General features: G+C 46.4%; 1 protein-coding gene across 1 annotated transcript in view; it reads left to right on the top strand.

Annotated features, from left to right (window-relative positions):
- Positions 1-12,745, top strand: part of LOC123425439 (DNA annealing helicase and endonuclease ZRANB3) — a 29,520-nt gene extending 16,775 nt beyond the window's left edge. The window contains exons 10-25 of the mRNA XM_045109143.1: positions 696-874; positions 1,255-1,356; positions 1,650-1,760; positions 8,586-8,651; positions 8,729-8,827; positions 9,237-9,318; positions 9,471-9,574; positions 9,690-9,818; positions 9,923-10,015; positions 10,180-10,485; positions 10,845-11,029; positions 11,109-11,211; positions 11,346-11,491; positions 11,709-11,788; positions 11,859-12,013; positions 12,324-12,745. Of these exons, the coding sequence (XP_044965078.1) occupies positions 696-874; positions 1,255-1,356; positions 1,650-1,760; positions 8,586-8,651; positions 8,729-8,827; positions 9,237-9,318; positions 9,471-9,574; positions 9,690-9,818; positions 9,923-10,015; positions 10,180-10,485; positions 10,845-11,029; positions 11,109-11,211; positions 11,346-11,491; positions 11,709-11,788; positions 11,859-12,013; positions 12,324-12,425 (2,042 nt within the window). The 3' untranslated portion in view covers positions 12,426-12,745. The remainder of the gene's footprint in view (positions 1-695; positions 875-1,254; positions 1,357-1,649; positions 1,761-8,585; positions 8,652-8,728; positions 8,828-9,236; positions 9,319-9,470; positions 9,575-9,689; positions 9,819-9,922; positions 10,016-10,179; positions 10,486-10,844; positions 11,030-11,108; positions 11,212-11,345; positions 11,492-11,708; positions 11,789-11,858; positions 12,014-12,323) is intronic.
- The last annotated feature ends 1,659 nt before the right edge of the window (positions 12,746-14,404 follow it).

The raw sequence follows: 14,404 nt of genomic DNA, 5'->3' as shown, positions 1-14,404 counted from the left end.
TGATGCGCGCAATGGTGTTCTGGGCAGACGGGAGGTCGCCGTTGAAGACACACGTTCCTCTGCTTCCAGATCATCCAGGGGATCAGCAGGGCAGTTGATGCCAGTCCTTTGCGGAGCAGTTCGGGGGTGGCCTGCTTGGTTACATCCCACCAGCTTCCAAGGACGTCGCCAGGCTGGGGGGGGGGGGGACGTCAGTCGTAGCCAGGCGAAGATTTCGTGCCAGACCTGGCGTGCAAAAGGGCACTCGATGAGGAGGTGCCACATGGTTTCCATTGCCTGATCGAAGAGGAGGCATCTGGGATGGTGCTGCAGACCGTGGCGCTGAAGGCGGGCGGCGGTCCAGCATCGGTCTTTGTTGGCCAGCCAATGAAAGAACTTGAGCGAGGGGGCGCCCAGCTCTTCCATATTAGCTTCCAGGCGCCGCAGGAGATTGAGCCGTGGAAGGTGGCGCTGTAGTATTGAATATAAATTGTCACCTTCAAAATCCCAAACATTTATTTATATGACCATAACCTATCATTTTTGGATCTGATATATTCTGTTCCTCATCTCGTAAATAATTCCTACTATGACATGGTGAAATGTACCAAAACTGTTACTGAGAGATGAAGCAAATGTTTTTCGTCATTTTAGCATTTAAGATGATGGTTCTAAGCTATGTGTTACTTTCCTTGTTATTTTTTTCATTTCCTCAGATGATAGTTGCAAGAAATCTCCAAGGCATTTCTCCCCCCAGGAAATTGGCATTGCAAAAATACCTGGGTTTAGTCAGTGGTTTTCAAATCATTTGATGCATGATAATCTGGACACCCAGTCTAGTTGCCAGAAAACGCTAATTTTCGCCCACCACTTGAAGGTTCTAGATGGAGTGCAGGTAAGATTTACGATTACAAACTATGATGGGTTTTTATATGTAATTTGAATACTTAAGTGGTGCTTCAACCAATTATTGTTCATTATTATGTATTAAAAAGGAATAAGAATCTCAATAAGATTTGCTACTCAAAAGTCGGCATCCTACAAGTAATTGAAAGAACTTGAGTGACATTTGTTCCTCAAAATTATGGCTCCACAGGGTATAGCTAGAGAGATCATAATATCTTGTCCAGCATTTTTTGGTAAGGGTCTGAGGACCAGTGGTAGAGCACTTCCTAACGTTTCTTGCAGTTGCTGCTGCTAAACTCAAGTGTCTAATTATATGACTTCTAGAAGAAAAAAATATTTCTACTTTTGACTCAAGTGTTCTCTATCCAGGTGTTCCTCTCTGAGAAGGGGATCAAGTTTATTCGCATTGATGGCAGCACACTTCCTAGAGAAAGGAAAGAAGCTGTTGATTCTTTCCGTTTGAATCCAGAGGTTTTCATTTTCCCTTGTTTTAATTCATCACTCACCTACTGGTAGAGTATGAGTAACTTTGTGAAAATGGTACAATTTCCATAAATTTGTTCGTGCAAGTTTTTATTTATTTTTACATAAAAATGCCAGCCATAGGTACGACTGAGAAGTTTTACTTCTATGTGTTATTTCAACAGAATTTGGAAAAAAAATCACGAAGGGAAAAAATCCCTTGTATCTAGTCCATATGATGCTACGTTTCTTAACTCATACTGCTTATCCATCATTGAGTTATTTTACTCTTTGCTAAATAGGTGAAGGTTGCAATAATAGGAATTACTGCTGGTGGTGTTGGTTTAGACTTTTCATCTGCTCAGAATGTTGTTTTCCTGGAGCTCCCAAGATCGTCTTCAGACTTACTTCAGGTACTTGTTGTTAGAGTTATAGTATAAGTCATGTACCCTTTTGTATTTATTCCAATATATAAGGGGTTTCCTGCATATAGTCCACCACCTGTACATGTATATATACTAGCCTATGGCCTTATGGGAATACAAGTTGCTTTCCTAACATGGTATTAGAGCATTGGTTTTCTTAGCACGCGCAACTCGTGCTCCTCCCGATCTAATTCCTTGCACAGCCGCCGTCGCTCTCGTGGCTGGCTCTTCTCCGAATCCCGCTCCAACTGCGCCTCGTCGTGGTGACAGGACCTCCTCTTCTACCGCTGGAAGGAGCCCTGACCCGGCCTCGATCTCGTCCAGAACGCGGCGGTTCCAGGTCTTCAGCCTCGATCTCGGGCGGATCTTGCGGTTCCAGGCCTCGATCTCGTCCAGAACGCGGCGGTTCTAGGTCTTCAGCCTCGATCTCGGGTGGATCTCGTGGTTCCCCACGGGATCAGCCGCCCCGACTGCTGCCTAGGTTGATCTCGCCCCGCTCAAACTACCGCTTGGTGGATCTCGCGGTTCCCCATGGGACCAGCCGCCCCGACTGCAGGTCTTCCGCCTCTATCTCGGGCGGATCTCGCGGTTCCCCACAGGATCAGCCGCCCCGACTGCTGCCTGGGTCGATCTCGCCCCGCTCAAATTACCGCGTAGCGGTTCTCGCGGTTCCTACTGCTGATTTCCTTTCCTAAAAGAAATCAAAAAAAATGTCTACTGCATTTGGCTATGTTGCTGTCCCTTCGATGGTACTAACTACACCGAGTTCACTGGCTTCATGCGCATTCACATGCGTGGCATCCGTCTCTGGGGAGTGCTCTCTGGCGAGGTCTGTTGTCTGTCACGTCCGGTTCCTCCTGTGGCTCCCACTCCTCCGACTCCCCCGGTTCTTCCCGCGGATGCTTCTCAGGCTGCGAAGGATGCGGCTAAGGTTGCTGATGAGGCTGCTATTCGTGCTTATGATGAGAAGGTTTTGACTTATGAGGAGGCTCTTCAGGTGTATTATGGTGCTCTGTCTGTTTACACTCAGTGGCTTGATGATGCCCGTGCTGCAGCCGTTCTCACTGCCAGTGTTCTGCCTCAGTTTGCCTCTGAGTTTCTGGGCCTTCCTACTGTCTTTGAGATGTGAACTCGCCTTCGTCAAAGCTATGAGCTCTCTGGTGATGCCTTATACTTCTCTGTGGTTCGTTAGGAGCATGCTCTTCAGCAGGGTGACTCTACTGTCGATGACTTCTATGCACAAAGTTCTGCTATCTGGCGCCAGCTTGATTCTCTCCGCAGTGTTAGTTGTCGTAGTTGCCCCTGTTGCCAGGCTGTCCAGGCCGATTTGGAGTTTCATCGCGTCTACGAGTTCCTGTCTAGGCTCCGTAAGGAGTTTGAGCCTCGGCGTGCTCAGTTGTTTGCTCGTGGCCGTATTTCTCTCATGGAGGCGCTTTCGGAGATTCGTGCTGAGGAGACTCGCTTACGTGGTGCTGGTTTGCTGGAGGTTCCCTCGGTGCTCGCTGCTCGGACTCTTTCTACGCCACCTGCTGCATCGACCCCTTCTCGCTCGAGTGCTCCGCCGCTCTTGCCCACTCCTTCTGGCGGCTCAGGTCGCCCCGGTTCACGTTGTGGCTATTGCAACAACGATGGTCATATTGAGTCCCACTGCTACACGAAGAAGAAACACTTGCGCAAGGCGCGATCATCCTCTACAGCGACTTCGTCATCTACCTCGACAGCTTCAGCCATCGCTTTGACTGAGCAGGATATCCTGAGACTTAAGCGTCTGCTCGCTGCTTCAGGTTCTTCCTCGACGGGAACTGCTGGTTCTGTGACTGAGGCTTCCCGCACTGAGCAACCACCGTTTACACAGTCAGGTACATCCCCATGGGTTCTGGACTCTGGAGCTTCCTTTCATATGACTTCTAATTCTTCCACTCTGTCCTCTCTTCGATCGCTTGATTCTCCTGTTCATGTCCTCACCGCTGATGGTACTCCCCTTCCTGTCGTTAGTAGAGGCACTCTTACCACTTCTTATTCTGTTCCTGATGTTGCTCATGTTCCTCGACTTACCATGAATCTGTTTTCCGCTGGTCAACTTGCTCATTCTGGTTGTCGTGTCATCCTTGACCTTGACTCTTGTTCTGTCCAGGACCGTCGCACGCACACTCTGGTTGGGGCTGGTCCTCGCCGCCGTGATTCTAAGGGTCTTTGGGAGTTGGACTGGCTTCATGTTCCTTCCGCTGCCCACTCTATCGCCAGTTCTTCCGCTTTGGTCGCCTCGGCTACTGGTTCCTTCCAGCAGTGGCATCATCGACTTGGTCATCTGTGTGGTTCTCGTTTGTCGTCGTTAGTTCGTCGAGGTCTTCCGGGGTCTGTCTCAGGAGATGCCTATTTAGAGTGTCAGGGTTGTCGTCTTGGCAAGCAGATTCAGTTACCATATCCACATAGTGAGTCAGTGTCTAAGCGTCCTTTTGATTTAGTTCATTCCGATGTATGGGGTCCGGCTCCCTTCGCTTCGAAAGGGGGTCATGAATATTATATTATTTTCATAGATGACTTCTCTCGTTACACATGGCTTTATTTCATGACTTCTCGTAGTGAGGTGTTGTCCATTTATAAGCGTTTTGCTGCCATGGTTCATACTCAGTTCTCTTCTCCCATTCGCGTGTTCCGTGCTGACTCCGCTGGCGAGTATATCTCTAAGATGTTGCGTGGTGTTCTTGCTGAGCAAGGGACTCTCAGTTCTCTTGTCCTGGTGCTCACGCTCAGAATGGCGTGGCTGAGCGCAAGCATCTTCATCTTCTTGAGACGGCTCGTGCATTGATGATTGCTGCCTCTCTCCCGCCTCATTTTTGGGCTGAGGCCGTCTCTACCTCCACCTATCTCATCAATTTCCAACCTTCCGTTGCTCTACAGGGTGGTGTTCCTTTCGAGCGTCTTTTTGATCGTTCTCTCGGTTATTCGATGCTTCGTTTGTTTGGTTGTGTTTGCTATGTTCTTCTTGCCCCCGCGAACGCACCAAACTGACCGCTCAGTCTGTTGAGTGTGTCTTCTTAGGCTATAGTGATGAGCATAAGGGCTATCGTTGTTGGGATCCTATCGGTCGTCGGATGCGTATCTCTCGGGGTGTGACTTTCGATGAGTCTCGTCCCTTCTACCCACGCCCATCTTCCTCGACCTTTTCCGTGGAGGATATCTCTTTCCTCACTTTTCCTGACACACTTATCACACCTGTCGAGCCTTTGCCTATTCGTTCCGCTCCCTCTGCTTCTTCACCTCCAGTCGATTTGCCGCCACCATCTTCCACGGTCTCCTCGTCTAGCATGTCACCGGATTCTACACCTTCATCTCCGGTGACTTCTTCGTCGCCACTCCCCGATTCTAACTTGGCGATTCCTCCTTCCATTGTTCCATCTTTTCCTCAGTGTTACACTCGTCGTTCACGTTCTGTGGATGCCTCTGTGGATGTGCCGTCATCCTCGTCTCAGCCTACTTATGGCTTCCGTTCTCGTCCTCGTCCGCCTGTTGATTGCTTTGGATTTTCCACCATTGGTGCTGCTGTTCTTGAGGCGACTACTTATCATCATGCTGTTGTTCATCCTGAATGGCAGTTTGCGATGGCAGAGGAGATTGCTGCTCTTGAACGCACTGGTATGTGGGATCTTGTTTCCCTTCCTCCCGGAGTCCGTCCCATCACTTGTAAGTGGGTCTACAAGGTTAAGACTCGCTCCGATGGTTCTCTTGAGCGTCACAAAGCTCGTCTTGTGGCTCGTGGTTTTCAGCAGGAGCATGGTCGTGATTATGACGAGACTTTTGCTCCTGTGGCTCATATGACCATTGTTCGTACACTTCTTGCGGTGGCCTCTACACGCCACTGGTCTATCTCTCAGCTTGATGTTAAGAATGCTTTTCTTAATGGTGAGCTGCGTGAGGAGGTGTACATGCAGCCACCACCTGGGTATTCTGTTCCTGATGGCATGGTATGTCGTCTTCGTCGCTCTCTCTATGGCCTTAAGCAAGCCCCCCGGGCCTGGTTTGAGCGTTTTGCCTCTGTGGTGACTGCCGCTGGTTTTTCACCCAGTGTTCATGATCCAGCATTGTTTATTCACCTTTCTCCTCGTGGTCGGACTCTTCTTCTTCTCTATGTTGATGACATGGTCATCACTGGGGATGACCCCGAGTATATTGCCTTTGTTAAGGCCCGTCTTAGTGAGCAGTTCCTTATGTCTGATCTTGGACCTCTTCGCTACTTTCTTGGGATTGAAGTTTCTTCTACCTCTGATGGCTTCTTTATATCCCAGGAAAAGTATATCCAGGATCTTCTTGCTCGTGCTGCTCTTACTGATGAGCGCATTGTTGAGACTCCTATGGAGCTCAATGTTCACCTCTCTGCTACTGATGGTGATCCCCTGCCTGACCCGACGCGTTATCGTCATCTTGTTGGCAGTCTTGTTTACCTAGCTGTCACTCGTCCGGATATCTCTTATCCGGTTCATATTCTGAGTCAGTTTGTCTCTGCTCCCACATCTATTCACTATAGTCATCTCCTCCGTGTTCTCCGATATCTTCGGGGCACGATCTCTCACCGTCTATTCTTTCCTCGCTCCAGTTCTTTACAGCTTCAGGCCTATTCGGATGCTACGTGGGCTAGTGATCCTTCAGATCGCCGTTCACTTTCTGCTTACTGTGTTTTTCTTGGTGGTTCTCTCATTGCCTGGAAGACGAAGAAACAGATTGCAGTTTCCCGTTTGAGTGCAGGGGCTGAGTTGCAAGCGATGGCTCTTTTGACGGCAGAGGTGACTTGGTTACGGTGGTTACTTCAGGATTTTGGTGTTTCTGTCACTACACCGACTCTGCTCTTATCTGCCAGTATAGGTGCTATTAGCATTGCGCGCGACCCTGTGAAGCATTAGCTCACCAAGCATATTGGCGTTGATGCTTTCTATGTGCGCGCTGCTGTCCAGGATCAGGTTATTGCTCTTCAGTATGTGCCTTCCGAGTTACAGTTGGCGGATTTCCTGACAAAGGCCCAGACTAGAGCACAACATGGCTTTTATCTCTCCAAACTCAGTGTTGTTCATCCACCATGAGTTTGAGGGGGGGGGGTGTTAGACTTATAATATAAGTCATGTACCCTTTTGTATTTATCCCAATATATAAGGGGTTTCCTGCATATAGTCCATATAGTTCATCACCTGTACATGTATATATACTGGCCTATGGCTTCATGGGAATACAAGTTGCTTTCCTAACACTTGTTTCTTCCAACCTTGCACATGCATTTTCATTTCAACCCATCGGAAGTGCAAAATTAAACCAGGAGGAATTTTTTGATGTCTTGGTGGTTTTGAAGTATACAATGTTAAACCAATCCAGCTGTTCTTGTGAACCTACCTGTGTAGTGAAGTGTTACGACAAAGTCCTTGAATTTGTGCCCATATGTGTCCACTTCACAATTTATGTGCAGTCTTTAAACACATATGTATGGCTCACCCTCTTTTACTGTTGTTTTGAATTTATGTCCACAAGTGTAAGAGCATCTCTAACAGGCGCGCTTCGCGCCGCGCCTAAAAAACGAGTTTGCCGCGCGCTGGTCGCCTGGTTTTGCGCGTCGCGCAGCGCTGGCTCCAACAGCCGCGCTATAATGCAGCGCGCGTGCGCCGCTCCAGCAGTGCCCAAAAATGCAGCGCGCGCGCACATTTTTTTTAAAATAGATTGCATTAATAAAAAAGATACAAAGTTATTTTACATAGATAGCAACTAGATAGGTAGTTCGAAAACATAGATAGATAGTTCGGTGGTAGATAGTTCGATAAAAAAAAACTAATCCTAGTCGCTCCAGTCATCTGCACCACCATCATCGTCGGTGTCGTCGGAGGTTGACAGCCAGATGTCAAACCAACGTTCATCTTCTTCAGTGAAGAAGGACCTCCCGCCTGCATTGACGAGGTCGGCCTGCGCACACGCCAAAGCCTTCCGACGACGTCTGTCCAACCGCTCCTCGCGGCGCCGTTCCCAGTATTCCTGCTCGTAGGCCACGTCTTCCGGGTGGCGCCGGCGCCACTCCGCCATGACCCGCTCGTCCTCCTGGGCGACGAGGAGGCGGCGCTGCAGCGCAGTGTGCTCCGCACGGTCTTGTGCGGAGTTTAGACGAGGCGGCGGGGCCAGGTCTAACGCCTGCTGGAGCGTGCGGACGTCCGGGAAATTCATCTGCAGTCGCGGCCTGCCTAGGCGCCACGCCGCCGCGTCGAACGCGCGGGCGGCCTCGTGCGCCGTGTCGTAGGTGCCGAGGCTCAGCCGGAGATCGCCGGAGCGTATCTCGGCGTAAAACCCGCCGTTGGGGCGCTGGCGAACGCCGCGGTAGCCCGACGCAGAACGGCGGCGCGGCGGCATGGTGGCTCGGCGGCGGCGGCGGCGCGAGAGGCAGAGAGAGCGCGGCGCGAGAGGCAGAGAGAACGCGGCCGCGGCGCGAGAGGCAGAGGGAGAGAGAACGCGGCGCGAGAGGCAGGGCAGCGCGCTGCCTTTATGGGCGCGCGGGCTGCCGCCTTTTCGCGCGCGTGCTAGCGGTTCCCGCGCGCGCGGTTATCCCGCCGCCGCTGGAGCGCGCATTTCAGTCCCGCGCGCGGTAAACTGCCGTTTTTTAGCGCGGCTGTTGGAGATGCTCTAATGAAGTGTTATTGCAAAGTCTCTGAATTTATGCCATGTGTGTTCACTTCACACTTTATGTGCAGTCTTGAACACATGTACAGTTCACCCTCTTTTACTGTTGTTTCAAATGTTGTTGTAACTACGAACTGCTACATTTAATTGGTGATAACATCATAATAGGCTGAGGATAGAGCTCATAGGCGTGGTCAAACAAATGCGGTCAATATATATATATTCTGTGCAAAGGTTAGCTCCTTCCCTTTTCCCTGTAGTGTATTTAGTAATTTTGGTAATTAGAGCATTAAATTATTTTGTTCCTGCAGAACACATCAGATGAGCCACAGTGGCTTCGCTTGAACCAGAGTCTGTTCCGTGTCTCGTCTGTGGTGAATGGGAAGAAAGATGCTATAAGAGAAATTGAGGTAAGTCCATAAGTGATGGGTTTGCAACTAGCTGCGTCTTAGGTGCTAATTAATTTCGGAAAGGCGAGTGGAACATTTGCAACTGCATGAAGCGCGCACTTGTGGAACATTTGCAACTTCCCGTGGTCATTTCAATTCCTATTTTGTGGAGATAATGTTGAAGCTTTATTTACAAACTGAGAAAATATTTTACGTGTACGGAGAAGTTTGGTACAGTGTTAGAACTTAGATGAGACCTGGTTGATTGTATCACTGCTGGCATCAGTTGGTTTACAAGGATCTTGAGCAAGATTATAGGACCAATGAACGCAATTTAGTTATTATATTAGCCTTTATCCATTCATCGTTCCTTCCCTCTTTGTAAGGTTGATCAACTTTATTCATTCATCGTTCCTTCCCTCTTTGTAAGGTTGACCAAGTTTACCACCTTGGGGAAATCAGTAACACTAAGGAGAGACCAGGAATTAAGTTTCTTCCGAATTGTGATGCAGGTAAACATTAGGAAAATCAGTATCTAACTAACTTTTTTGAATGGAAAGATTATTATTTTTTGAACGGAACCAATAATTAGCTCTAGCTGATTAATTGATAGAGAGACTGAGTTATTTAAGCCTTATACAATGCTCTTCTGGTGAATCAAAAGGTCTTTTGGAAAGTGGCACTATGTCTGTTGACCATCTTCCTGGCATCAGCGATATGGAGCTTGAGTCTGATTTCACTATTAGGACCATTCCTCTACAGATTGAGGTTCAAACAAGATGGCCCTTTTAGATTTTCGCCATTATTCAATGCACTCTCTTATCATTCAGCATTCCCATGCTTGATTTCCAGCTGATTCTGCCTGTGCACCTTACCCTCTTAGGATGAAGGCCTTCATTCAGGAATGCAATATAGTCCAGCTCCAGCAGTACACGAAGATACAGTTTACAGTAGTTTTTCTATTTCACCAGCTATCTCTGGCTCTTCAAGTACACGAAGTAAATCAATGAAGGTAATTAAAAAGTTCTTGCTTGTATTATATTATATTGTATTTTGAGCAACGTGCCATTTTTTAGTGCATAATACGATGTATCTTATACTGCTCAAATACAACAGGCTCGTAGGAGCTTGTGCGGAAATCGTGAGACTTTAGGTCTTCCAGGAACTATTTCAGATGGCCATATTCGAGTGGAGTATCTGCGTTTTGAGGTTAATTTTTTTCCCATCTGCTAGCTTATACTATCTTTTATCGTCTTTGTGTTTACATGTTGTATTACTGCTTGTCCAAACTTCCAACATTATTTTCATATCAGTTTGCTTGATTTTGCCATCTAATTCTTCAAATTCCTCTGATCTGTCATCATCTTTCACAGGTTAGCCATCATACAGGTCGAATCCACTTGTACATTTGTGTTCCAGGATATGATTCAAGACCCAGACCACTTTTTCAGAATTTTCTGCCTGAAGAAGTAGAATCACCTTTATGCTCTAGTAGTGACAAGAAAGCAAGTAGGCAGCTCTTGAGTAATCCAGCATTTTGCAATATGTTCAAGGCATTTGTAAAAGAATGGTTAGAACTAAGACCAATTGATCAGAGGAAACTCCTGGGAAAGCCGTTACAGCTTCCATTGAGCCTTGAGTTGTGCTATCTGACAAATAGCATCAACCAAAGTACACAAGTATGCACATCTTGACTTTGACACTCTTTTCTTTGCACAAATTGTTTCAGTTACGAAGATTGCAAAAACTGTGCAAAACAATGCCTGGTGTCCACGAGGTTACAACTATACATCTATTTCATGCAAATTTCTTATGTCCTAGAAAAGCATCCCAATATCTTCTTAAGTTCGTATAAGAACAAGTCTGAATTTTCCATTTGTACTCCAGTCTTACCTGAGTTAATACTTATGCTACATACATTGAGACATGATCTTGTGCCAAACTATGAACAGATGGCATTTATCATAGAATAAATACTTGGCTTGTTCCTTGGTTTGATGGTGTACTCTTTTATGTCTGTTGTGATCAACTTTCGTAGGGATTGATTAAAGGGGGGAGTAAGAGGCGTATAACTCCATTGAGTGTTGTCAGTGATCAGTTGCCTGAAAATGCTGAATGGAGAAAGGTGGTTTTACGTCGTGGCACGACTAAAGAGAGAGAATACACTCAAGGCTGGACTACTGATGATGAGCCTCTCTGCAAATTATGTCAAAAAGCTTGCAAGTAATATGACTCACTGATGTACTTGTTCTGGAGCCAATCGTGTTTTGTCATAACAATGCTGCTCTTTGTTTTTGTTCAGCGGGAATCTTGCGAAATCACCCGAATATTTTGAAGATCTATTCTGTAATCTTCATTGCTTCTGGTTGTACAGAATGAGAACCAACCAGAGTGCCCTGCGGCAGGTATGACTTACTTTTACCTTCTGCCATTAACATAGCCCTGATGTGCAAATAAGGCTAATTTGCCATTTTTACAAAAAATATATATGAATTGTATGTAATGGAGCTTCTGCTTGTTAAATGCCTTTACTTTGTAGGCACTGTTTCAAATAGAACATGGTATATGTTCCGAGTGCAAGCTTGACTGCTGCAAGCTCGTCAAATATATTAAACCCCTCAGCAACCAAAAGAGAGAAGCACACATCAGGAGTGTTGCTCCAAATATTGCATGTAGAAAGAAACTGTAAGTGTTACACTCGGATACTATGCATTTCCAACCTTTGTCAGCTTTTACGTACTTCACTTTTGCATATCTAGCACAGTTTAGCAGAGCACTCTGGTCTGAACAGCTGTAATACACTAACAGAACTCGCCAAATATTGATGAAAATGGGAATTTCCATCATTATTAATTTGTCGGTTTCATGTGGATTGCCTTATTAATGCTGTACTGGACCACAGGCTAGCAAAGCTGGTCGAAGAGCCAACACAGGGAAATGCTTGGCACGCAGATCATATAGTACCTGTGTACAAAGGAGGAGGTACAGTACATGTACAGTTCTATGTTGTTGGCTCATCACAGCATGTCCTAATCCATCTGATTTCTGGCAGGGGAATGCACACTCGAGAATATGAGGACGCTTTGTGTGGCTTGTCATGCTGCGGTCACCAAAGCTCAGCAAAAGGAGCGAAAAGAAGCAAGAAAAGAAGAAAGAAGGAAGGTCGAAGAGCTTCTGAGAAATGCCGTGAATCAGCTGAAGGATGATGTTAGTAGTTCCTCTGGATTGCCTTTCAATTTGCGCAAGATTTAAGCTCTCTAGATAACCACCTGTCTTTTCTGCGTTGCACGTTAAAAAGAAGTGATTTTCTCCTATATTATTTCCGACGTTCCATTTCTTAGAGGCATGACTGACACCAATCGATTCTTCCGCAAATGACACGTTCAGAAGCCTGTTGATTAAGTTGTAAATAAGTTTGATTTTCGTACAGTTCTTTCATATTCTTGTGGCATGCACAAGTTATAGTTCACCGGTAATACTCTTGATGTTGACATTCATTTTTTTCTCCTCTTTGTAGGCAAGTGGAGCGACAGAAGATGACGATTTTTTGCTGGTTACTGTCCCTGGCAGTGCCTACTCAACAGTACTTCCTCAGGCTCCTCGTACGCCCAGAAAATAGGCTGTTATGGCACTACTACACCTGGGACCTAGTCCAATTCAACTTGGCAAAATGTTGCCAGTTATTTTGCGGTCGCATTGGACAGATCTTTTGTGCAGATGTGTTGAACGTGATACTCGTGTGTGTATTTTCTCTTCATTGCAATACGATAGTACCATCTTCGGCCAACCTTTGGTTGTCAACTGTTTCCTTTTTAGTAGACACCCAAAGGGAATCTTAGATTTGATTCATATATTAATCAAGGAAAGTAAAACCCAGTACAATTCATAGACAAATGGATGCAGAACGAACATTAAAAAGTAAAGTTATATTGAAAAGTATACTAGTCTTCTCATTCCTTCGATTGTATGCCAGCCGATGGAGTTTGAAAATTACACTGACACTGCGTGTGGATGTCCTAATTGAGGTGCCTGAAATGGATTTGGTATTCGCTGATTGCAATTCGGCTGTTTGGCTGGACTGTGAATGGTCACTTGGAAACGAAACCCGAATTCAGTGTCGTATTCCCTCCCACCAAAACTCCCTTCCAGCGATACGGAGCCTTTTTTTTTCAAAATGGAAAAGCTTTATTCCATTACACATTCGGTTCAGCTAAATCGCTGGCAACCGCATCAGCTACAAAGTTTGGTACTGACAGCCACATACAAACTTCTTGTTCAACCAAACTCGTGCCAAACGACGCTAATTTATGAGCAGCTACATTACATGATCTGAGACACCACATGCTGGAAAGAGACTGAAAATAATACACCAATTTACATTTTGCTTCATAGAACAAGCCACCATAGATTGAATTGTCATAGTCATCGCCAGTGATAGCTTATTTCAGCACCAGAGCCTCAAATGTCGTGGTTTTGTCACGACATATGTCTTCGTACAAGGATTTAGGTTGTGTCACGGCCCCATGGTGAGCGTCAAATGTCGTGGTTTTGTCACGACATATGTCTTCGTGCAAGGACTTAGGTGTGGCAGCTTGAGAGGGGTTGGTCGAAATCAAGAGACGCGAGTTTACCCAGGTTCGGCCCCTCCGATGGAGGTAAAAGCCTACGTCCTGCTTGTGTTTCATTGATGAAGATGATCTGGATTACAAGGATGCATAATCGTACCTCTAATCTCGAGGGTCTCTAATGTGTCTATCTCTAATGACTTAAACTTGTGAATCTATCATGACTTAACCTAACTTGTCCCTCTTGTGCGCCTTACCCCTCCTTATATAGGTGGAAGGGGTAGGTTTACATGTAGAGTCCTACTAGGAGTAGGAGTAGGACTAGTCTCTCTTGAATCCTATTCCGGGTCTTGTTTCCTTTGTGAGGGAGTCTTTCCTCTTCTCCAGCCTTCTGTGTGAGCCGACCCTCCCATGAGCCGCCTTCTAGGCCGTTGGGTCTTTGTCTTTTGTCTGAGTCGCCTGCGGGGTCATGTATGAGCCGTCCGCTAGGTCACTGATGAGTCACCAGTGAGTCTCCAAGTCCGAGTTGGGTCATACTTCAAGCCAGGTTACACCGCAGGGTATATCCCCGACATTAGCCCCCAGGTTAGTTTGAATTTATTCATGGTAAGCTCCTGAAATAAGAACAACAAATATGTTAAGGGACCGACTTGCTCCTTGGCCGCCTTATTTCAATGAAGTAGCTCCTCGAAAATCCTGGTTTCTTCGAGCCGTCTTCACAATCATCTTGCAGGTACGTGTCCTTTGTAATAAAATACATATGTCATTGAGTCGGCCTCCAATGCTTTGGCTTGATGAAAATATTAGACTTTAAAATATCCTTGTAGTGATGAAACAGCTTTGAATATTTCCGGCTTGAGGATGTTTAGAGCTTGTCAAGTTGCGATCGTCGAAGTTGCTGGGTTATGATTGATAATATCGGGTCATGATTGTTGGTAATGCCCGGTCAAACAACTGAACTCCAATTGGCTTGATCAAATTATTGGGAATAAATAAATCCATGTAATGTTGAGCCGGTCTTTCAATGCTTCAA

This window comes from Hordeum vulgare, chromosome 2H (genome assembly GCF_904849725.1).
Source record: "Hordeum vulgare subsp. vulgare chromosome 2H, MorexV3_pseudomolecules_assembly, whole genome shotgun sequence".
Taxonomy (NCBI): domain Eukaryota; kingdom Viridiplantae; phylum Streptophyta; class Magnoliopsida; order Poales; family Poaceae; genus Hordeum; species Hordeum vulgare.
This window is presented reverse-complemented; position numbering and strand designations above follow the sequence as displayed.